Genomic DNA, 24,410 nt, shown 5'->3' on the forward strand with positions numbered 1-24,410 from the left:
GGTGACTTGGGACCAGACACTCTCAGCCTGACCTACCTCACAGGATTGTTGTGAGTTTAAAATAGGAGGATTATTTAAGCCACCTTTGCTTTATGTAGTAAAAAAGGAGAACATTATAATTATAATAAATAAATACATTTTATAAATGCATGTTAAATATAACTGCCTCACATTTAGGACAACAGTCACCTGTATTTCCCACTTGTTGGGTAGTTAATTGCCTTTCATTAAAATGTGTGCCATTCAGATATTTACAAAGGCTAGCAGAAATGTGTTCTTCTCTAACCTAACTTCCAACTTATTAGTACATGATGTTAGGATTGTCTTTGATGTGGAAGGAAGTTTTAAAATATCTAAGACTCTGTCAAAATATAGAAAATATAGTTTATATATTGGCAGGTTAGAAGGGGAGGAAAGAGAATTGTAAGTTCTTCGAAGTCCAGAAATGCATGAAAGTTTCACCTACTTTGATTAATTCTGGAGGGGAATAAATAAAGGATTAGCGGTGCTTCTGAGTCCTATTGCCAGAGAGACTTTTAAGCAGCTTAATTTTATATGGACCCAGTAGATTTATAAATATTCTGGGATTTGATTCACTTTAGAAGACCTAAATTCAACTTGGGCTAAGGCAATTCATTTTGATCAGCTTTAGATGGAACATTAAACTATTATTGGTAGGATTAGACGTCAGCATAACTGAATGGTGCACTGCATTTCTCTAGTGCTTCAAGTAGTTTGTGATTGTTAGACTTTTTAAAGGCTGTCTGTAGTGCAGATGACTTGCAGCATGATTTTATCCATTGTTGAGGACAGGGCCCCAAAGGATGATCTATCATTATGTAAGGTATTGAACATAAGAAATGTCTGCCTTCCTGGAAGAACTATCTCTGCCCCCTGAGTGATTAAACTGGCATAGATCACATGCGGACAAAGATGGTGCAGAACATTTGAATGTTAATACAAGTTTGTCATCTATCCAAAGTACCAGCATCAGTGCCAGACTGTATACGTATGTGCACACTTCAAAAACATTCTTAAAACACAAAGCTGCTGCGGCAGAAATCTCTGGGACTAATGATGCACACTCCCTGTCATGTACCCAAATGTCATTAATATCCAAAATATAACACATACCCATCTCTCATGCCCACAAAGGCCTCTCAGACTTCCACAAAATAGATCCTCAAAATATACCCTGGGCCTTCGGTCTTTCAAACCAAAGCTTTAGTAGCTATCATTGTGTTTATTTTAAGGAATACCGTTTATTTTATAACACAATGACTTTTTCCCTAACATTCAGCTACTGCTCCTTTTCTGGAAGATACCATGTGGAAGTATACCCTAGACTTTTTTAATATGGCTTTTTGCATCAAAACCACTACTGAACAAAGAGATTTCAGTACTTGAAACATTTCTGTTCTTTTTTTCAAGGTGTCAGCGGAAGCAGTGGCGAATAGATTTACCATCTACTAGTGTAGTTATCACCTTTCACAATGAGGCACGATCAGCTTTGCTTCGAACAGTTGTCAGGTATTCCTGAGACTTATGTTTTCCATTACAATGACAAGCAATATGGTAATATAGGAATTAAATAATTGTAATCATCTGATTTATTTTCTTTTACAGCGTCCTCAAAAAAAGTCCGTCTCATCTTATCAAGGAAATCATATTGGTAGATGACTTCAGTAATGATCGTGAGTACTTGTACAAGATTCTGCTCCTGAAATTCTGCCTTAAAAGATTAATATGTGATTAGAGCTGATCAGCTAGTACTTGTGAGCCCCCAGATATTTTGCTCTTTAAATTCTATGATCCATCGCTGTTGGCTATGTTAGCTGGTGGGACTTGTAGGCCCAGGCATCTGGAAGGCTACAAGTTGCTCACTCCTACTCTAAAAAATTTTTTGACTGGGGCTGATTAATCTCCCCCGCTTCCCCTGGGCTATGGCTTTGAGAGTCTTTGCTTTCTGATGCCATGAATGAAAAAGCCTGTGATGACAAATGAATATTCTTGAGATACGTATCTTCCATCATTTTCAGTTGTATTTAGCTGAACTTCTCCTTATGTAAGAAGATAGAGGTCCTGCAACTTTGGTTTGACTAGAAAAGAGGAAGCCAGGCATGTCATGGCTACAAAACTTGCAAGTTGTTTGTGGTTTGGCAAGGAAGAATAACTTTTCCAATGTTTTTCTTATTCCCAGATGAATAAATGATTAATCAATTTGCTACTACTTTTTTCCAGCTGAGGATGGTGCTCTCTTGGGTAAAATTGAGAAAGTGAGAATACTTCGAAATGATCGCCGGGAAGGTGAGCTTTTTATTAGGACTGGAAAATATGAGGACTAAAACTGCAGGCAGAGTTAATGTTATTAACAATAAGAACAATCTGTTCTTGCTACAAGTATTATATAGAGAAGAAATGAAATTAATTAATTGTACAAAGAAGGCAGCTATTTAATCTGATAGGCCTTTATGATTCTGTCTTCTGACTCGCTTTTCACAGTACTGGAGCTCTTTTTAAAATCAAGAGTTTCCTGAGTGCAAAGGCTTTAGTATGGAAAGCTGATAGTCTAATTACTGTATTGAACTATTACATATTAGAGAGAACTAGTGGTTGTTCCTCTTGAAGTAAACTACCTTATAGGTGCTTTTTGTGAAAAAATACTGACTGGTTACCAGCCTTTCCTGTGAAGCAGCTTCAAACACTGACATCATAGACATCCTCAAGAGGTTGTACAAGGCAAGAAGCCATGAATTTCAACTTAATGACTTATGCCAGGGAGATGATGTTGATTAAGTCTTGCCTTGAATGCGTTGTAAGTAGTCCTGTAAGAAAAAAATAAGGTTTCTCACTTGGAATACCAGCAACATCTAGGCAAGTACCAATGGACAAGTCCTTCGTCCCAGTTTAACCTAGAACTAGGCTTGTCGAATTGAGCTACTTTTTAAAAAATGGAAAAAATACACCTTGGAATAGTTTGTTCAGAACTCAGCTTGTGCCCCATTATGATCTTTCTGACTTCGCGAAGTGCCAGAGTGTCTGAATCTATGCCTCCACCCCCCAAGCCATTTACATGGCAGCTGTGGTGGCTGCTTTGGTAACACAATGACACAAAGGGAGATCTACTCACAGCAACATGTTGCTCAGAGGTTAGGATGCTGCTGCAGAACCTGCTCATGCGACAGAAATGCTAGGAGATTACTTTCCAAAGCATTTGTGCCATCTTGCAAGTTGCTACTCACTCACATTGTCTCAGCCAGGTGGAGTGAGAGGGTTGTGGGAGAGTGATGAACCGGTTTGGAATATTGGACACTTTACAAGCACACCAGATTCCTATTTTAAATCTGGTCACTGAAGTAAGGTGATATTGTAAGAAAGTTGAGTTCGATAGAATTGGTCATTGTCATAAGTGAAGTTGATTAGTGTTAAACCCTTAGTTCAGGAGCCCATCTCTCAACAGCAGAATACCAGGAGCTGCAGAGAAGATAAGTATCAATAGTAGTTAAACTAATTGTTTTCCCATTGTGAGTGGGCTGTTTTTTAGTTTTTTTTTTTTTTTTTTGGGAAGGGGGTTGACTGAATCACTTAACTGATGAAATAGCAAACATGGAAACAATTAGCTAATGTATGGTTTTGATTTTCAGGTTTGATGCGCTCCCGTGTTCGAGGGGCAGATGCAGCACAGGCTAAAGTATTGACATTTTTGGACAGTCATTGTGAATGCAATGAGCACTGGCTAGAGCCTCTTCTGGAGAGAGTGGCTGAGGTTAGTTAAGAGAGACATCAATTACTGATCCATTAAAATTATCCTACTTGAATTCTGTTGTACATTGAAGAATGGCAATGGATGTATTCAGTGTTTCCATAAAAATTTCTAGACTACTGACCAGAATACTAATTTGAGGAATTAGTCGTTCAGGCAGAGAGGCATTATCAGTATTACCTCCAAATTGATTAGAAGATAATCATTTGTAAATTCACATTGATTTTACATGTTTGAGTTTCTTCAGGTTGGTGATGGGCATAGCAGAACACCTGATTAGCTCTATCTATACTTGTTGTGCCTTTCAACATGTCTTCTGTTATGCTTATCTGGTGAATTTTGTAGCAACCAATTTGTTCTCTTTAAAATGTAGCCTTTTCAAGGGAAGTGATGCCCTTGTTTGGTAATTTTTTAGTGCTTGGAGCCTTAGTAGTATCATTAAATATTATATGCATATTTCAAATATATTTACATCTGATAAAAGGAGAGCCATTTTCTCATGATGTTTAGAGTGGTTTGAAAATAATTATTATAGAAACTCAGATAAAATGTATGCCACAGATTAGGAAAGATACTGACAGATCCAAGGGAATGGCAGCTGATTTAATGAGCAGTGTTGAGAAGTCAAAGGGCTAAAAGCTTTGCCTCAAGAAGGGAAGAGCTTCCTAGATGAGAAAAAGAATTACAGAAGAATTTGAAAAGCCTGTTTGAAAAACACTATCCTGAAATAGATATGCTTTTAAATACACAGAAGCAAGGCATTAGCCTGGGATGCGGATGGATGGTTAGACAAGAGTGTTACTGAAGAAGCATAGAAAGATTGCAGAGAACTTAAGCAGAATTTGCATTAGTCTTTACTAATTGGGATATACCAATACCCAAGCCAGTTTGTTTGTGAAACTGGAAATTTTAAGGCTAAGTGGCAAACTGATAAGTCACTAGTTCAGGACAGTGCATAGTTGAGAGTTCTTAAAGTTATGAAACATGAAGATTAGAATGATCTACCAGACACAGTTTACTTGGATTTCCAAAGAGATGCTGACAAGATCCCTTACTAAAAGTTAGTGATAGTGAAAGAGGGTATGACTTCTTATGGAGGGTAACTGGTCAATGAAATGGAAGCAGAAGTTAAAAAGAACTGCATAGGGTGAGGAATAAACAGCACTGTCTTGCAAGGATATACACTGGAAGGAAAAATCGTGAGTTTATTTAGATGATCTGATATGAGGAGTGATGAGGCAGCAAAATTTGTAGTTTCATCATTCAGTATTATGCAAACTCTGTGAAGTCCTTGAAGGAGGCACTCCTAAACTGAGTGAATGAGCAGCAAAATGGTAAATAAGGTTTAATGTCAGTATGTATAGAGGGATGTACTTTAGAGCAAATTTAAAAAGCAACCGAAGTTTCAATGCCCTGAAAGATTGTAAGTTGATTGTAAGTAACTAGGGAAAAGGTTTTAACTTTGTGATGATTACTTCAGTGAAAAATGCCTGCTGTGCAGTACAAGCAAAAATTACTATTTCCATATTATATATTAGGAAAGGGATTAAAAATAGAATTGCTTGTTTAGTAATTATAATATTTAGATCTGTGGTGTAACTGCATTTGGAAAACTGTAGAGTTGTTGATCTGTTGTTGTGTCTTTCCACCGGATTTTCTATACTTCTGAAAAACTTGGGGCTTCTCTAGATCAACTGATACCTCCCTCCTGTGAATGGAGTACTTTCAGCTACATAAGCACCAGCCCTCATTTCTGAACACAGGAAACAGAGGGAATTATTTCTACTTGTGGGTCATTTAATAGTTGCATAACTCCTCCGGTTATGATACAACAAGCTGTAACCAGAGCTTGAATATTCAAAACCTACCCAGCACTTGCTGTGGCTTAAAAAAAGTCACTGTGGGCTGTTTAGATCTTGTAAACTGGGTCATACTGTACTCAAGGTACTTAGAGAAGATCTTAAGTCATAGGAAGGCTGATAAAAGGAAGGGCGTTCCTGCAAATATTTGTGTCCCAAGTAATCTAGGGCTTTAAATGGAAGCAACAGCTTCTTGAATTGAGTTTGGAAGCAAGTAGGCAGCCAGTGCATCTCCTTCAGAATCAGTGTAATATGATTCTGCTGGCTATGAAAGGTACATCTCTGGCTGCCACATTTTGCACTAGTGAAAGCTTCTTGATTGTCTTCAAGGGCAGCTCTGTGTACACTTAACATTCAACCAGTTGGGAAGGTGCCAGACCCTGTGGCCTAACTATTTTTGTTCAAATCTCTGTAAATTTGAATGGAAGAATGATATAAGTAAAATACCTTTCCATTGATTTTGTGACACGCTTCATTTCAAAAAGTTGAACAGCCTTCCTTATCTGCATATTTTATATTTTGTTTTTGTTTATTTCAATATGTATTTTAGGACAGGACTCGAGTTGTGTCTCCTATAATTGATGTAATTAATATGGACAACTTCCAGTATGTGGGGGCATCAGCTGATTTAAAAGGCGGTACGTAGTGTGCTGAAATAAAAAATTCTTGGTGTCCTGAAATACAAGATTTGAGTGCTCTTTGTATAATATGAAGGCATCAAGGCAGCTACACACACAATAGTAATCGTATATTCATGCTTATCTCACATTGTTGCATTTTTAAGAGGTGTATTCTATTTGAATTTGGCCTTTTGTGTTTCAGACGAGTGCGTTTAAATTGGTAAGACTGGTGGATATGTATTAATGATCTGAACTGAAAATTCAAATAGAAATGGCAGATGTACATAATTTGAAAGACTGAAAATAAGTGCAATGTGTAATCAGTGCATACTTTTAAATGTCTGTTGCAAAAATGCAAGATAATACTTAATGAGTAAGAGAAAACAAAAATGTTCAGGAGATATTAAGTATTGGATGCTGCCCCAAATTCAGAATTTAACCTCAAATATTTAGGAGTAGCATGTATTTTAAATATATGATACAAATACAACTTGCCATAGAATGTCAGCTGTATGAGGAGGAATTGAAATCTGTGTATGTCTTGAGTTTTAGATGATTGTGCTCTTCTTCATGTCTCCGTGCTTCACACACATGGGTTTTGCGCCTGCGCATAGCCTTCTGTCAGGAGTAAATGGAACATGTCTGATCAAATTGGGCTGAGGCATTCATGTTGGATTACTTTCCTTAACCTAATTGAGTTAAAGGATATGTTATGCTCTACTTTTGATTTGTGTTCCAGAAGAGCCCCCTACTGTTGGCTCTAGTGTGCACCAGTTCTGGCTCAGTATTGACTGAGAAACAGTTGCTTTTATTCCCACATTTGGATTAATGACATAAAATGTACATTTTGCTGTTTCAAAGGGTATTCTAATGATCATAGAATATCATCCTTCCTGAAGTGTAATACTTAGTATACAACATGCTATCATTGTAGTTAGATCTTCCATTTGGAGTTGTATCTTATGGTATATAATTTCAGATAGCATGCATATCCACTAAGCAAAGGCAGTTATAAGAATGTTTATGTTTGCACATGTGAAAGATACTTAAAGAAAAGATCATGCTAATAAAACCCTGTTTGTGCAATGTAATTTTACAATTAAAAATCCTTTTCTGCTGAAATATAGTTAATTATTCTGACTCTGCTACATAATGGGGCATTTTCCACTCTCATTTAAATAATAGCTACAAATATTTAAATAACTAACTATGATTGCATCCTTAGAAGAATAAAATGGCATCTTTCACAATAGCTCAAGTTGTAGAGACCATAAAAATGCTTCTGGATAATTCGTAGATATGGCTCGTACACTGTCTTCTGGAAAGAGTAAAATATGTTTTCAGTATAACAAATCCAGTACTTTTAAGAGAATTCAAATATCTTGTTGCAATCATTCTGTGATTCAGCAATGCAACACTGTGGCATATGCAAAATATTATTACAGCCATTAGATTGCTTATTTATTATGCTTGCATCTCACCTTTACTCCCAGAAGATCAAGGTGGCAAAGATGGCTCTCTCCCCTCACTTCATATCAACACTATAAGATAGGCTAGGCTGAGAGATGGTAGCTGGACCAAGTACAGCCAGTGAGTTCAGGGGCTGTGGGGTTTTGAACATGGATCTCCACAGTCTTAGTCTGATACTCTAACCACTATAGCACATTGGTTCTAATTTAGGAACATCTCTACTATTATCTGCATTAGCAGGTTTTCTGTACCTGTGTAGTTGTCTTGTGCACAGCATATGACTGCTAACCCTAGACCCACTGCCAGATATGTAGACTCGTTTTGAGAGATGAGAACAACTCCTGATATAATACTGATAGTCTTAAAACATATAAGTGCAGAGTTAGAGAAAAGGCATGGAATAAGGAGGGAAATTGTTCATGTGGTTTTCCTGAAATACCCTGTTAGTGAATTCGTGACATTAATGAGGCCAAAGAATGTACAGCTTCTGATCCAATCAATTTAACTTCAAAGGGTAATCTAGAACTGAGTTTTAATAGCTATATCATGAATGTATAGAGTTGTGAATATGACACGGTCATTTATACTTTAAAAACATTTAATAAATGTAATAAAAACAGCTGCCAAACTGCTCTTAACATAGATTGCTTGAGAAAATTTTACTGTTTATGAGCAGTAGCCAATAGATGTCTAAAATATTTACACTCAGAATTACAGGCTTACATGGCCTCAGAACTGATCATACTTCTGAGGGCTGTTTTGAAATTTCATATGGTAAAATTTGAAGTGGTGTATGAGCCTGCAAGCTCCATCACACAGCAATATATGTACCAATATATTTTTGTTTTATTTTTTCGGCTCAGCTGTTGTCTATACATAGTTGCACCCCAAGACAGCCTGAATAGACAGGTGATAAAAAGAGGTGCCATACCCTAAACTAGTTGGAATAAGCCAGTACTTGTGTTTTAGTGTTTTCAAATGCCATTCTTGAGGTAGACTCACATAATTGCTTTGTTCAAGCAAGCTGACTGGTCCTATTTACATGCCAGTAGTGTACCTCTGGATACTTTTGAATATTCAAACTTTATCTGCATAACTTCTACAAGTGTAAGTACATTCTAGAGAGCTTAGAAGTGTTTCTTGGATCCCAAATGGTAGCTTTTGTAAAATGTGGAGGATACAGTTCTAACCTTGTCTGTAAAAAAATTGAATACATATGTGAAGCACTTGTAGAATTCAGATGTGTTCACTTTAACTTCAGAGCATGTGATAGTTAGTAAAATGGTAAAGGAAACAAATTTATGCAATATCTTGCCTGTGCTATTGTGACTTTCTTCTTTTTTCTCCCCATCCCTCCACCCACAATCTCTTAGGCTTTGATTGGAATTTGGTATTCAAGTGGGATTACATGACACCTGAGCAAAGAAGAGCACGTCAAGGAAACCCAGTTGCTCCCATAAAGTATGTTCCTGCCACCACCCTTCCCCTCACAAAACAATATTGTTGTTCTTAGTAAGTGCAACTTTGAGTTTCCATCTCCCAAGTTATTCTTGGCAGACTGCTCTTGAATTACTTTGCACGTCATGAAACACTAAACTCAGGGGGAAACTATTGAAAAATTGAAGCGTTGGTTCAGAATATTGCAGGCTGATATTTTAATTGTTAACTTCCATCTTTGCTAACTTACATTTGTTGTGGTAGTGGCATTTTCTGTTAATGGCAGCAGCATAATATATTAAAATGGTCATTATAAAACATAATTGATAGTACACTATGTGTATGCTGAAATTACATCATCTACTGAAAGGAAATAGTGTTGAACAGTGAAGGTTTGAAAACTATATGAACCTTAGTAATTGGATTGCCTTCCTCCTACACATAGCTTCCCAGGAGACTACAGCAAATGAGTACTCCCTAATTAGCATGGTGCTTGCCAAAGTACTTAAATTTACTTTAACTTGCTGTTCTACCCAGATACGTAGATAAAATGAGCACATTGATTATTATTAAAGTGTGGCTAGTTTGATTCTTCTTTTGGATGTTTACATATATGTAAGCATGTGCATATGCTATATGTTCATTTCTCCAACATCAAAGAGACTATAACTGAGTTTTCACCTTCAGTTTTACCCATGGTAGCTTAATAAACAGCCACGATTAGTGAGTGCCCATTCCATCAACCAACCCATCTCATAGGCTGTTGTGTCATGCAAACCTCTTGAAGATGGGTTGCTGGCATAGTTAGCAACTATCCACAACCCTAAAGCAGCAGCCATGTCGGCAACCCATCCTTGCCACTTTTGCATAATACAAGCCATGGTGGTGGAGGGGTTGTTTACTGAATGGGTGCCCTTGGGTGTTCACAGATGATGGTGGCTTATTTAAGCCACCACGAGTAAAATCAACTGGGCAAACCCAGCTTGTACACACCTAGTCCATAAAAAGATAAGCCTGAAAGGATGAATCTCAGAAGTCAAGAAAGAATTAGTTAAAACTTTTGTGGTGAAGAGTATGGGATATGAGGTATCCTTTTTAATTCCTTCTCCCACTTCTTGAAGAGAATGAACAGAACATCCAATATATTCAAATGTATATAATTCATATAAAGTGCAGAATATTTAGCAAAGATATATATAGTTCCAATGTTAAGTTGATTGTAGGGGTATAATTGTACATTGATTCCTAAAACACTCTTAAGAATTTCAGAGGGCAAAGAACCTAATATAGATCCAGTGTTTTAAGCTGTTCTAAGAACAGATCATATTATTTGCACATTTCTAGCAATAGTAATTTCTACTTCTGAGGAACTGAGAAAGTGGCTAACCAAGAAAAAATCTTGGCCACATTGGTTTTATAATAAAATATACTAGTGTGGCAGCATGTGCAGTTGACTAAAACGGAACAGAATTGTTTTATTTAAGGTGTGGATAGAACATATTCAGTTGGAGTCTTAGTATCTTACTATCTTGTCCAAGTACATAATAGACAATTTCTACCCTTATTTTTGTTTCTTTAGAACACCTATGATAGCTGGTGGACTCTTTGTGATGGACAAACTTTACTTTGAAGAGCTGGGGAAGTATGATATGATGATGGATGTATGGGGTGGAGAAAATCTAGGTATGTATCTTTCCTCAGAGAAGCCTTTTTGGAGAAAAGTGAATTGTAATATAACCTAATTTTTATGGGTTCCTGGCCTTTAGATCTCTGTCTGGACTGGATTAACATGACAGTTAATAATATTTTAAGTAGTTTATTGCCAGACAGTGAGCCATTGCACAGCTCCATTCTAAAGTATATGTTGAAAAATAAGAACTGAAAGGGGAGTCTGAGTTAAATAGAGTTTGCACAAAATATAAACACAGTTAGTAAAAATGTCAAGGGATCTTAGCCTTTAAAAAGTTATGTGTAAATTAAAAATGTGTTTACTAATTAAAAAGTAGTTCCCAAAGTGTTCCATTGAGGATTTTTAAGATGCTCCAAATATTTAAATACTCAAGAGTAGGGTATACGAACTCATCTTGTGTATGTACTTTAAGGAATCTATTAAAAAGTAGTTACTTGAGGGCTGAGGTAATTGATTTTTATTATCAGCCCTGTTATTTACTTGGCACCTTACTTTAAGATAGATTGTAATTTTATACATATCATAGCATCACAGATCTTTTTTTTAAATGGCTGACACTTTCATTATTGGTCTCATTTGCAGGTGCTCATGTCCAAGCCAAGTAATTAGAAATATTCATTTAACTGTGGCCATTGACTGAATATTGGTTTTTAAACATGCTTAGGTTCTTGAACTAAAAGTGCAAAAAGTGCTCTAAGAACATATTTAATAATTGTATAGATAGCAGCAATGTCTGATTTTTATTCAGACATTGTAAGCCGCCCCGAGGCTTCAACAAATGGGGCAGCATAGAAGTCTCATTCATAAATAAATAGATAGATAGATTGATTGATTCTGATTCTGATCCTCCCTTTTCTGGATGCAAGGGTAGTCAGGAAACTATCCAGGGATTTAAAACCATGATACACTGTTGAAAGACAGGACAGGAAAGCAAAACCTCAGGTGTGAGGTGAGAGTGAACTGTTTTTTGGTTTTTTTTTTTTTTTTTTGCTTCTTTTCTAATGGCAGAGATTTCATTCCGTGTGTGGCAGTGTGGTGGGAGCCTCGAAATAATCCCATGCAGTAGAGTTGGCCATGTGTTCCGCAAACAACACCCTTACACCTTCCCAGGAGGAAGTGGTACTGTTTTTGCAAGGTACGTTTAGGAGACTGCTTTAAATAAAATAATGGAATAAAAGATGATATGCTTACCCAGAGGAAGAACAAATGACAAGAATTGTGTTGCTTTCTTTTCAGGTCACTTAATTATGTAGAATTCTTTTTCAAATAGCAAAATCTTGGAAATCATTTAAGTTCTTCAAAAAGCCTTCAGTGTGATAAAAAAATGAACTGCCAGAATAATCTACTGAGTTAATATGTAGCAAACTGAGTATCAGTATAATTGCTCTGCCTAATTACTTTGCATTTTTAAACACAGGAACTATCTCTAGAAACACACTACTGGGTTATGAGAATGGTCTTCTGAAATGCATTTTTCTTGTCTTTCTGTATTAGAAATGTTTGTTTTTGTAGTTCTCACAGTGCTACATGCATTTTCTGTGAATCTCTCATAATCATCTGTATGACTGCTAAAACTGAGCTCAAGCAACTGAGGTGTAGAATTGTTGGGCACTTTACTACTCAGAATTCTTTCACAATAAATTCTTCTGATTTGTAATTTTTTGACCATGCTAAATGCTTGCCCAAGAATATTCAAGGAAATCTGAAGATTAAACAAACCTGAAAAGTAACACACATAGAAAAGGGTATGTAATAGGCTTGGGTAGCTGAAAGCACCAAAGAAAGCAATGCATACGGCTTCTCTTCCATTCCCCTTCCCTGCAACAATGGAGTTACTTTACACAAAAGATGATGAGAGAGGTAGAAAAACACCATGTAATCTTTGATTTTTATTGTAGGCTTCAGATGTGCTGAAGTTACAGGATAAAATAGTGTGTGCTCATAAACATAAAATACCTTGGGTAGAATTAGTTGTTTTAAATTTCTGCCTGAAGGAGTGTTTGAAGCAATTTCCAGCTTATGTTTTGGCACTGCCACCTGCCCCTGAGCTGCAGTGGAACCATGAAGAATGAAAGTGTCTGTCATGGCATTCTCCTTTCATAAGCACAAACCCCAAACTGAGGTTGGCAATTTATGGACCTCCAGATGTTTTAGCCTGCAACTCTCATCAGCATTTGCCAGCAGAGCCTGTGGGGAGGGATGTTGAGAGTTGTAGGCCAGAACACTGGGGAGGCTACATGGTGCCCACTCTTGCACTAAACAAGAGCTAATGGGAGTAGGCATCACTTCTATTTCTGCAATACATTTAATGCGGAAAGATCTACAGTACTATGAGTAGTAAAAGAATAAGGAAGCTGCCTCACTGAATTTCAGAAAAAGGAAAGAAAGAAGAAAATAACATTGTATCTTGAATTCTTTTCAGAAATACACGTAGAGCAGCAGAAGTCTGGATGGATGAATACAAAAATTTCTATTATGCAGCAGTGCCTTCAGCCAGAAATGTACCTTATGGCAAGTAAGTCTAATCACTGCATTCCTCCTCTTCAAACTATTTTGATACTGCAGTCTTTGCAGGAGGGGTGTAAAAAATTAATAATATAAACAGAATCATAAAACCGCATCTTTAAACGGTTTTTAAATGACTATATTTTTATATGAATATAATTTAGATTTTGACAGTTTTTAACATGTTTTAATACTTTTCCCAATAGTATTCAAAGTCGAATGGAACTGAGAAAGAGGCTTAATTGTAAACCATTCAAGTGGTATCTTGAAAATGTGTACCCTGAGTTAAGGTTAGTGCCTTAGTGTATGTACCTGTTGGAATTTTTTCCAGTGTAAGGATGTATGGTAAATTTACTCTCATCTTTTTCTTTTGACTCTTCCATTTTAATCTGTGACTTCCCTCCCATCAGCCTTCAGAATGGCTTCAGAATTTGACATATATTATCAATTAACAAATAGCATTTCTAAGGAGAGGTTTGGTGCTTTGTGTCAGGCCCAAGCAGGAGCTGTGGGCAGGTTGTCCTTTGGGGCTATTGTGCTGTGGAAGAATGTCCTTCAGTTGCATGGTAATACAGTAGGTAGACCTGGCATATGGTAGATAGGAATTCCTGCACTTGATTAGTGCTGCCTGCACATTTCAGTTGCTCAGTATTTCATATCAACATTTCCATATGAACTTTCTGGTTCAAATCACAGATTTCCAATTCAATATTGAAAATAATCTGGAGAAACCTTCTGTAGCAGGCAGACTCATTAAAGATGTAAGCTTAATCAGTGAAAATTACAATCTGGTTCCATATATGGAATTATTAAAGTGAATACAATCCTTATTTTAACCATGGTACTGGACTGATGATGCAAATGGGTGATTAAATGGCATTGAAGAATAACTCACCCATGTTTAAGGTATGTTTAGAGAACTTCCTGAACTTGAAGTTCCCCTTATTCCAGGGATGGAGGAAATGTTTCCACAGCAAAAGGCCATTGACGTACAGGAAAATCAATCAGGCTGCGGCTGATGGTGGCCAGAGTTTGCACAGATCTTTCTGTTTGCCACTTCTGTCCCATCTCTTCCGCATGCACATTCCAACATGAGAATGGGCTTCCCAGAAGGGGCAGCCCAGAGGGCAAGCCTGGGTTCATAGTGTCTGCAGAGCCAAATAACACCAAGGGTCACATGAAATAAGACTTTGGCTTAGTCCTGCATGTTGAGAAATGAATGATACTTCTAAAATGTCAGAGGTCAAATCTTACCAAACATCATCTTAGTTGTAGTTCCTAGGGCTGCTTAGAAAGAAAGTCTTACAATTTCCAACAGTCCCCAGGGTGTTGTTGTTGGTGCGTGTGTGTGTGTATTGGTCTCAACATGTATAAGATTGTTCTCTTAGCTGACTGGGAAGGTATCTTTCTGGTTGACCATTTTGTGTTGTTTCTGTTTAAGTTCAGGTTAATTTACAATGCAGTTTGGGGGATTACTGACAGCCACTGACAGAGAATTACATAATGATACATACGTGCACCTCTGAATGGCTCTCAACATAGAGTGAGTTTTTAATGTGATGATTGCCTGGAACTAAAAAGCATTTTGTCTTCTAGGGTACCTGATCATCAGGATATAGCTTTTGGGGCCTTGCAGCAAGGAACCAATTGCCTTGACACATTAGGCCATTTTGCAGATGGCGTTGTTGGTGTTTATGAATGTCATAATGCTGGAGGAAACCAGGTTAGTAGTTCGTTAATGGAAATGTGAAATCACCCTGATTTGAAATTCTTTATAGCATCCAAAAGAGTAGATTTATTATGACAGCCCAGGTGACTGTTTAGGATTCACGTGCAGGATAGTCTTTAAAGTCAGTTTTAGCTTCTGTGGTTTGCCAAAGAAGACTTCGGTTTTTTATTCTGAACAATATCCTGTACTGCCATTGTATCTAGACTAGTTCCATTGGCTCATGGGACTTAGTTATCTGTGCAGCAGAAACTGGTACTTCTGAAAGGATTCAGCCCCTCTGGCCCTCTGATGGCTGCAGCTTGATTGATTTGATCTGAGTTGATTGCACTGCTCTGGTGCAACTGAGGTTTCCAGGCAAAGGAGCTGAGCCCTGGGGCTCCTGTCTCCATGAATTTGAAAACATTGCAAGCAACAGGTAACTTTTCATACAACCTTCATTCTTTTAATCCAAATCTCCATTGTGTCACTGCTAGGTTTTAATGGTTACATTACAAATGAGCCTTTTATAGATAGCTGGCTAGGTTGCTTCCACAATTCAGCTTGATAGGCAAGGGGTGCCTCTTTTTTCGTGCCCTGCAACTATCAACTAGAAGCCAGCTGTTAGCAGAAACTGTGAGATCTTCTCAATGTAACAAACAAAGCCAAACTGTCTCATAACCTATTTGAAAGGGAGCTGCAGGATTAAGAAAAAAATCCTTCTAAAATCAGCAGTTCTACTTCATAGTGTTGCAATGGCTGTACACCTGATCCCTGATCTTTTTTTAAATCTAGCAACAGATCCTCATGATTTCATATGATCATGGCTAATAGTCCAAGCCTATGCATGTTTAGTCAGAAGTAAGTCCTTGTCTCACTGCCTCTAGTGCAGCTTTTCTCCACATAAATGAACATAGGATTGCAGCTTTCATCTTGAACTTCATTTATTCATTTCACCAGTTTCATGGAGTAGGGGGCACATATACACAAATGACCCCCCCCCATTGCAAGCAAACTCTTTAACTTAAAATCTAAATCGACTTTTTTCAGCTTGGCATCCACCAGAAATTGTTATTACATTGCATTTATATTCCACCTTGTTCTCCTCTGGCAAGGAATCCAAGGCAGTTTACATCCTCCTACTACTCTCTCTCTTCTCACAACAACCCTGTGAAGTAGATTTGGCTGAGACTCCGTGATTCGTCAAAAGTCCCACAGTGACACTTGCACTCTGAAATAATTACTGCAGAAAAGTGCAAGATACAAACATGTCATGATGTACCTGGTCTGAAGATAACCAGAATATAGCAGCAGAAATAGCATGAAGGAAAGTCCAGAGGACAGATTTTCCACTGCTTGACAAGATAAATTAGCATAACAGTATCAGTTGACCAGGAAATGAACAACTTTACAGAAGCAGAAGAATTCAGTGCTCCCAGTTTGGGCAAGTATTCCCAGTACATTCTTGAGAACTAGGGAAAAAACTCCATGGACTTGTACAGAACTCCCCCCCACCCCCCTACACTTAGCTTCTGTGTAGGTCTATTCCATTCCCAACTATCTTCTATTCTTGAATTTTTTGAAACTGAGCACTTAAGAGGTAAGTAGTTGATTCTGTGTACATAGATTTGCAAGCTAACAATGGGATTAAGCTCTTTGTGTGCTTATTTTATAACATTTTTGATGTGAAAAGCAACTATAAAACCAAGCATCTGTGATAATACCGTCTAGACAGAGAAATTGCCCAGTAATCTTACAGAAACCTCTAGAAAAACATGTCATTGTGAATGGATTAATGGAATTTACCAAAAATTTAAACATTGTGTGAATATACAACCTCATGCTACATAATTAAAATCTTATGATGAATAACCTTTGGACTATAATGTATCTTATATAGCAAATTATCTTTACATATATTTTTTCTCAAAAGCATTTTATTTTAAAAATCAAATTTAAATGAAAAACAAATTTTTAGAAATCCATTTTTCATTTTAAACAATTATTAATTTTTATCCATGCTGTTTCCCAAGCTTTCACATCTCTAGGAAACAGCAAATAATGTGGGAAGACTGGGATGATGAATTGAAATCTATGTACAAGTTTATATTTTGTACACATTTTTGCTTATAATGTTAAATAGTTCATGCTTCATGTAACTTTTCAATATCCTCATTTAAGTGTTGGCTTCAACATTTAATTCTTTTCTAACACTGCCATTCTCAGAGCTTTCTCTGGGCCACCTTTGGACTAATCTTGCTCATGGTGCAATCAGATTTCATTTGGTTGCATCTGTCAGACATAGACTCCAGCCCTGGTTATAATCACAGGCAGGAGTTAGCAAACTACAGCTGGCTTTTAGTTGACTGAATAAGAGCCAATACCATATTAAAGAGCAAATTTCAGTGGAAGTGGAATGATGCTAGCCTCTTGAATCACATTTGACATACTCCCTGGAAAAGCAAACCAATTATGATGTAATCCTTATATAAGTAGATGAAGAGGATGACCTCCAGTGAAGGGGAGAGTACTTTAGGACAAGGCAGAGATGATGTAAGATTCTCAATATGCACATGCACTTGCATGGAGGAGGGAATATTCAACAGAACAGCCTGGGCAATGTGTTGAAGATGGTTGTACAGGTTGTATAAGAATTTTGAATATAAAATGTCACAGGCAGATCAGAAATTGTCTTTGTGTGATTTATTTGCTAAGTTATTAGGATGAAGCAAAATGTAAAACTTTTTTTCAGGCTGTACTTATTAGAAACATAGAAATAGAACGCATCAGAAGGGGCCTCCTGGGCCATCTAGTCTGACCTCCAGCACCAGCTGACTCCACTCACGACATGCCCACCATGTGCATGTCCAGCCAAATGGAAATAATGTACAATAATATATTCTCATAATATATGGCTGATGTAAACTGATTTCAACTGGTTCAGTGCTGTTGTGCTGTAGGACCAGCAGAGGGTATTATAAGACAACTGTTGCATGTTAATCTTAAAATGATGCATCTCCTGACAAAATATGCCAAAGTTACTGGATTTCCAAAGAATCGCACAAAATCACATTGTGTGGCACAGTTTGCAAATTTTGCTCACTACATAAAAAGTGTGACAAATGTTAGTAATTTGAATATTGGACATTTCTTCTATAAAGCTTTTTCTCAGCTATATTAAAGTAGATAAATGTTTGCAAGCATTGTATACATGAGTATAACTATATGTAATTTCATTTATGTTCCAGGAATGGGCCTTAACAAAGGACAAGTCGGTGAAACATATGGATTTGTGCCTTACTGTTGTAGACCGAGCTCCTGGCTCACTCATAAAACTTCAGGGCTGTAGAGAAAATGATGCTAGGCAGGTCAGTATATGGAATATAGCCATTCACAATTATTCCTGAGGCTACGTCCTTACAGTGGATGGTCCTGTATATTCATTTCTCTTTCCAGAAATCAGGTACCATCCTGTGTGCCATGGCTTATGCAAGCTCTATTCTGCTGTCTTCCTTTTGCGGAGATATTATGTCTGCTGGATTTCTGGCAATAACAGGTTCCATAAGCATGTCCTGCCACCTCTCTCACATTCATGCCTGCCGAATTTTAAGATATTTTCTGAACTATTGAAGTTTGAGGCCACAGTTAGAACAGGAAAAGATGGGAACCCCAAAGCTTCTGTCTACTCTTCTCTGAACTGCAGGTGTCTGACCTATAAGAATCCTTAATTTATAAATTAGTCAAGCAAAGAAGAAAAGGGGGAAAGTCTTCCTTACTGGATCACTTTTCTGCAAAAGTGGCCCAGTGGACTCAATTTCCAGTAACAGGAAGAAATTGATAGGTCTGCAAAATGTGACAAGTAATACTTTCATTTAATCAATATTTTTTAAAAAATTGAGTGAGTAAAAATTTCACCCCAAAGCTGAATATGAAATAGTGAAGTCTAGGGCAGAGGAAGGTGATACTAGTAGGTTAGCATCACCTCTTCTAGTAGCTTGTTGTGTATTATCTATATAGATACTAATATGCAAGGCTTTTCATCCCTAAATTAATTCTTTAGAACTATGTCACCTGTTCCAAGGAGTAATCCTATCTCAGTCAAGTTTGAAATGTAACAGTAGGGAGACAAGTTTGATTACTGATATGCAATATTTCAGGAGTATCACTTCTAAAAGTAATCTATTAAAATTAGGAAGCACAGTCTTGTAACTCCACTGTGTGAAAAAGTGTATTTTCAGTGCAATGCATCTCTGTGGCATGGACAAACAAGATGGAATCTCCAGAGTTTTCTTACCTTTTTTTAAACCTTCTGTTGTCATTTTCTCATATAATTTTCTCCTATAACAAGTTGCCTTCTGTAAAATTCTTCTAAACTATGTCCCACGCTTCCATTATAAGAACGGTAACTTCAAAATTGGTGTTAGAGCTATTTTTTATTTTTTCTCCTTTCCCTCCCCATCTTTTTTTTAAACTTTTAAAATTTTAAACTAATACTACAAACATATCACATACATCGGATTTACAGGGTCAGACCCCTACTACATATTTTTTAACATTCTATAGTCAAATTCAAATCAGTTTATAGTAACTTGAAAACATCTCTAAATTTACACCAAGTCCCGTTTCTCCAGCCAATTATAGAAAACAATCCCAAGTTTGATAGAAGTCCCATCTTTTTTCTTTATGGAAGCTTGAAAGCAAGGAATCTTCTCCTGCTGATTTTTGTAAGCTGCCCTTGAGAGCTTTTTTTTTTTGCTTTTAAAAAATGCTTTAAATAAACAAGCAGACCCTGCAGGGTAATAATACATCCTCACTCTTATAAAATTATCCAAAGTGTTACAGGGCTGCTATATAGTTCCCATTTTTAAAAATTATTTTGACATCCAAGTCCTCAATTTGTGTAGCTTAAAGTTTAAAATAAAATGTTCTTTTCATTCAGTCTTAACATTTCCCAGACTTCTTTTTCCCAGCATCATTAACATCAGTCACCAAGACCCAGAAAGGAGACAAATTGGTCAGCCTTGTAGAAGGATTATCTCAGCAATCACCCCTTCTCCCCTGCCCTCTTCTTGGTGTCCACTGTACATTAATATACCGTTAGTAGCCTTTAAATTAAATCCTTGTTTCAGTAGGTTGGACTACAGGATGTTGAAAGAAGTCTGGAGGTATCCTGGCTTATACCTTGTAGCTTATTTTGGCATCTTTCCTTGGCACAGTATGGATAAGTCTGCTTATAGATTTCTAACTAAAAGTTTTTGTGTGTGTGGTAAGGGATGAGTAGATTATATTGCTACGTGACAAATGAGCTGTGTCACTGTACATGCTGATTAATTATTTTTCCAAAACCTGAGGGGTTGAAAGTTGTTTTATTTTAAATAAAACTTGCGTCTCATAAAGAATCTACTTTATATGCTCACTTAAAAAAAGTTGTTGTAGAATAGATTAACCCTAGTAAGTATTCACTTGTTTATCCACATTGAACTAATCAGAGTAACTTTTTTTTTCCTTCTAGAAATGGGAACAAATTGAAAGCAATGCTAAACTGAGGCACGTGGGCAGTAACCTGTGTTTAGACAGCCGAAATGCCAAAAATGGTGGTCTGACTGTTGAAGTCTGCAATCCTTCGTTGTCTCAGCAATGGAAATTCACACTTAACTTGCAGCAGTAGAAGGGCCTGCACGGATGTACTGTCACATTTCCTAAACCTTGGGCAACATTTTGATTGCATTACTGATACTTTATATACCTCAGTATTCCATCTTTCTCTGAAAGTAGGGCAGCAACGAATAGAGTGAACGAAAGGGAAGCAAGTGAACTGGGGACCCTGCCATTGTCTGATCAAACATAGCTGCAGTACAGCTCACTCCCTTCTACCGTAAAGACTTTCCAGTTCCTGTCAAGCTTCAAGCTAGTACTTACACAGCAGATGATTAACGATCCTAGAAACAACAGATGTACAATAGAAAACTGCTTTCAACACAACAGGGAGGGGAGGGAGGGGAGGGGAATAGTTGGGAAGGAGTAAATTGCTTGGAGAAGATCATTGGCAACCTCCATTTACATAGAAATTGGTGTTTGTGGATTTGAGAAATCGAAGCATCATTTTGAAGGTTTTGCCATGTGTACTTGGTATATTTGACCATGGACTTTTCTATGACAGGACTCTAAAATATAAACATTATATATATAAATATATAAAATATATATTGTCCAAATTTGCAACTTTCTATCAATTTTTCATCCTGTAATTTATCAACAAAGCATTTTAACACTTTACTGGAAAGTGGATTGGACAGTTGTAGAAGAACAACATTTTGTGAAGAAGCAGGTTTATGCTGCTGAGTCGTGTTCATGCAAACACTGGATGCTTCTGCTTTCTACAGTGTGCCTACTTCTTTGCACTCATCGTCTTGAGAAACATTGGACCTCCGTAGAGGGTGATGAAATGGCAGAAAGAGGCTCGCACGCTTCATCTCACCAGCATTGTCACCTCCAGTCGGGGAAATCATGCCATGTGCTCTGGATATCTGTAAACTTGGTATTTGTGTTGGGCAATTCTAGACTACTTTGTCTCTAAAAAAAATAGCTTGGTCTTTAAGAAAATAATGCAGCTATGAGAACTTAGTCTTTAGGTTGTGTTCTTCAGTACGCTTCTCTTTCTCCTTTGGAAAAGTTGTCAGAATGACAAATAGCACAAGACCGCAGTAGCCTTTTCATGGAAGCATGAGCAGTCAGCTACTAAATATAAGCATTGCCACTGTTATATACCTGATCTTGGGGTATCATAGATTGGGTTTTTTCTTTGTCCTATAACTAGTGTTTCAAACTGGGATATAGGAAATTAATCTGTGTGCAAATAGTGCATTAGAAACAGTCATTTCAGTCAGGAAAGGCTGATATCTTTGACTGCTTTTTTCCCCCTACATAGACTTTTTAAACACACACACAGCTTATGTAAGGTTTTAGAAAGTAAAATGAAAGATACCCTCTGGTGATTATGAAAGGACAAAGACAGATTATTATGCAATCATGTCCTGGCAGTGTTCTTTCCTGGCTGTATAGGTCTGAGAGTATTTGATAAACTTTTTCTTGATAGCTGCAGCATTTGCCACAAAGGGTGGTCATCTTTCCATGCATATGAAAGACTTTAGCTTTGCAGAACCTTGCTTCAAATGGGCCATTGAACATTGGGACTTCTATGGCATGCTTGTGCTCTATGCAGATACTGTTTTGACATGTTGTATGAACATTAGATGGTTTGAACCTACAAAACTTTCTTTGGCTAGGGTGTGTGTGTGTGGATATCCTCCTTATCCAATCCAGATGTCCCCCACCTTGCTAAAAGCTCCCATGTATTGCTTTTCAAAATATGACCTTGACGGCAAAAAAATAGAGAAAGGTTGTATTCTTCAGGCTTCATTTTCTTTTTAGTAAACCAAAGCTTGAGATGAAGACAACAATTCTTTGCTCTCTTTAATATTGGGGGCCATAAGCATTGAATGTCTAACTAGAGCATTGGTGATAATCCAATGTTTCAGGGGAGAGAACTTCCCAGGGAAAAATCTGGCTAAATATATTTTTCTTGTGATTCAGAAATTAGCAGGCACACCAGCTGCTGGAATTCTGGAAGGCTATTACCTAAACAAGTTTCCTAATGTCTCCCCACTCCAGAAAGTCTTAAATGTTAGCTGTGTATTGTAAAACGGGAATATGGTGGGTTGTCTCCCTCCTCCCATTGTAGAGATGCTATGCAGAAAGGATCTCCGTATTGAGACTGTAAGCAGTGGGTGATGGTATTTTATGGTCTCTGGATCAAAACAGGAATATGGTAATGTGATGTTAGCTATGTTTACATGACACAGTGTGCCAAAGTAATTTACTGTGACTTCATCTTTTTTTATACTTTATGGATTTTGGATGCAGTTCATGAAGCACCGCTCTTGCACACATCCTCTTGTAAGTGAGCATACTAAGGAGCTCTGTACAAAAATGTGGAAATTAAGGATAAGCAGTGGCACTCAATGGCTTAGGTATAAGAAACAGCCAAACCCATGCCCCCACCCCCATTTTATACTAAATTGACTGGAGACTTGGAAAAAAATTGCAAAGTCATTTCTGTTCTAACCTAACCTTAGCATCTTTAAAGCAAAAATAATGATGGTACATGTGAATTTCATTTTGAAAATTAAATATAATTTTGCAACTGTCATTTCAGTTGGTTCTCTAAAATCTGCTGTACAGAGCTTGTACTTTGTTCATTTTATAGATGGAAACCATCCTTGAAAAAACTGTTTGTTTAAATTAAGAAAATAAATACTTTATAGATAAGATAATACAGTTTGTTCTCATTTCTATATTTGTGACTGGTCAGAGTACATGAGCTTTCAGCCAAGACCTCTTGATCTGCTTGGCCAACCAGCAATCACACATCATTATCTGCCAACCAATTTTACAGCTCCAAAGAGATGCTTTAGGGCAAAGGGTTAGGTGTATGTGGTTTGTTGTTGTTTACTTTGAGCAGTAGACTCTCACACGATATCACAATGTGCTTTTGAAACCTTTTGGGTTTCTAAAGTGATTTGTCATTTGTTAAAGGATGTGGATGGTGTCTTGGAAGAATGCATGTCCCCTGAAACCAAGAAAGCTTGAATTAGCTGCATTTTGCTCTGGATTCAATTCAGAAGTATGTGTTATAAGAGCTTTTGGAGACAGCAACCTTTCCCTATAATTTCTCAACATTATTGCAAAATAAAGGTGAAGTTGAACTGTCTTCCATACCAGAAATATTTTATTTCCTCCACCTCTAGTTTCTTGCTATTCTTACTCCATATGTAACAACAACAACAGTTAACCATGACTTCAGAAGACTTTTCATGCCATGTTTCACTGAATATTCAGCAAAATGGCATTGCTGGGAACACGTTGGGTGGATGGACCAAGTGACGATCATATTTTAGTTCTCTTGTAAACTGCTCTTGGCCACCACCTGTTTCCCATTCCCCAAGCCAGAAAGGGGATGGTCTTTTTTGCAGGTGAGTGCTACATTGCCTAGTGCAAATAGTGCACTGTATTTGTAAGCAAAATATAAAAGGTGCTGGCAAAGCCTTGTAGCAATCGCTCGTTTATTGATTTTTCCTTCAGGTATTGAGTTGAAGAGTTATTAGCCTGATAACAGGATGATTTATGAAAATAAGGCAGGTTACATCAAACTGATGTCATTCAATAAAAGTTGAAAATCGCATGCATGAACGATAACTATAATTTCTCACGTGAAAATATAGTCAGATACTTATTCTTCTCAACAGAAGGGTAATAGACCTACCTGTTAATCTATTTCAACTGGATTTAACTTAGTTTAAAT

The 24,410-nt window shown here is 37.2% G+C and overlaps 1 protein-coding gene across 1 annotated transcript in view; it reads left to right on the top strand.

Annotated features, from left to right (window-relative positions):
- The window catches only part of GALNT2 (polypeptide N-acetylgalactosaminyltransferase 2), an 81,434-nt gene extending 58,050 nt beyond the window's left edge, over nucleotides 1-23,384 (top strand). The window contains exons 4-16 of the mRNA XM_044420669.1: nucleotides 1,432-1,530; nucleotides 1,627-1,694; nucleotides 2,242-2,307; nucleotides 3,645-3,766; nucleotides 6,173-6,260; nucleotides 9,086-9,173; nucleotides 10,729-10,832; nucleotides 11,848-11,974; nucleotides 13,262-13,354; nucleotides 13,551-13,634; nucleotides 14,941-15,067; nucleotides 18,298-18,417; nucleotides 20,562-23,384. Of these exons, the coding sequence (XP_044276604.1) occupies nucleotides 1,432-1,530; nucleotides 1,627-1,694; nucleotides 2,242-2,307; nucleotides 3,645-3,766; nucleotides 6,173-6,260; nucleotides 9,086-9,173; nucleotides 10,729-10,832; nucleotides 11,848-11,974; nucleotides 13,262-13,354; nucleotides 13,551-13,634; nucleotides 14,941-15,067; nucleotides 18,298-18,417; nucleotides 20,562-20,717 (1,342 nt within the window). The 3' untranslated portion in view covers nucleotides 20,718-23,384. The remainder of the gene's footprint in view (nucleotides 1-1,431; nucleotides 1,531-1,626; nucleotides 1,695-2,241; nucleotides 2,308-3,644; nucleotides 3,767-6,172; nucleotides 6,261-9,085; nucleotides 9,174-10,728; nucleotides 10,833-11,847; nucleotides 11,975-13,261; nucleotides 13,355-13,550; nucleotides 13,635-14,940; nucleotides 15,068-18,297; nucleotides 18,418-20,561) is intronic.
- Nucleotides 23,385-24,410: the final 1,026 nt, after the last annotated feature.

The sequence above is a fragment of the Varanus komodoensis genome, unplaced genomic scaffold, assembly GCF_004798865.1.
Source record: "Varanus komodoensis strain SLA01 unplaced genomic scaffold, ASM479886v1 scaffold1, whole genome shotgun sequence".
Classification (NCBI taxonomy): Eukaryota; Metazoa; Chordata; class Lepidosauria; order Squamata; family Varanidae; genus Varanus; species Varanus komodoensis.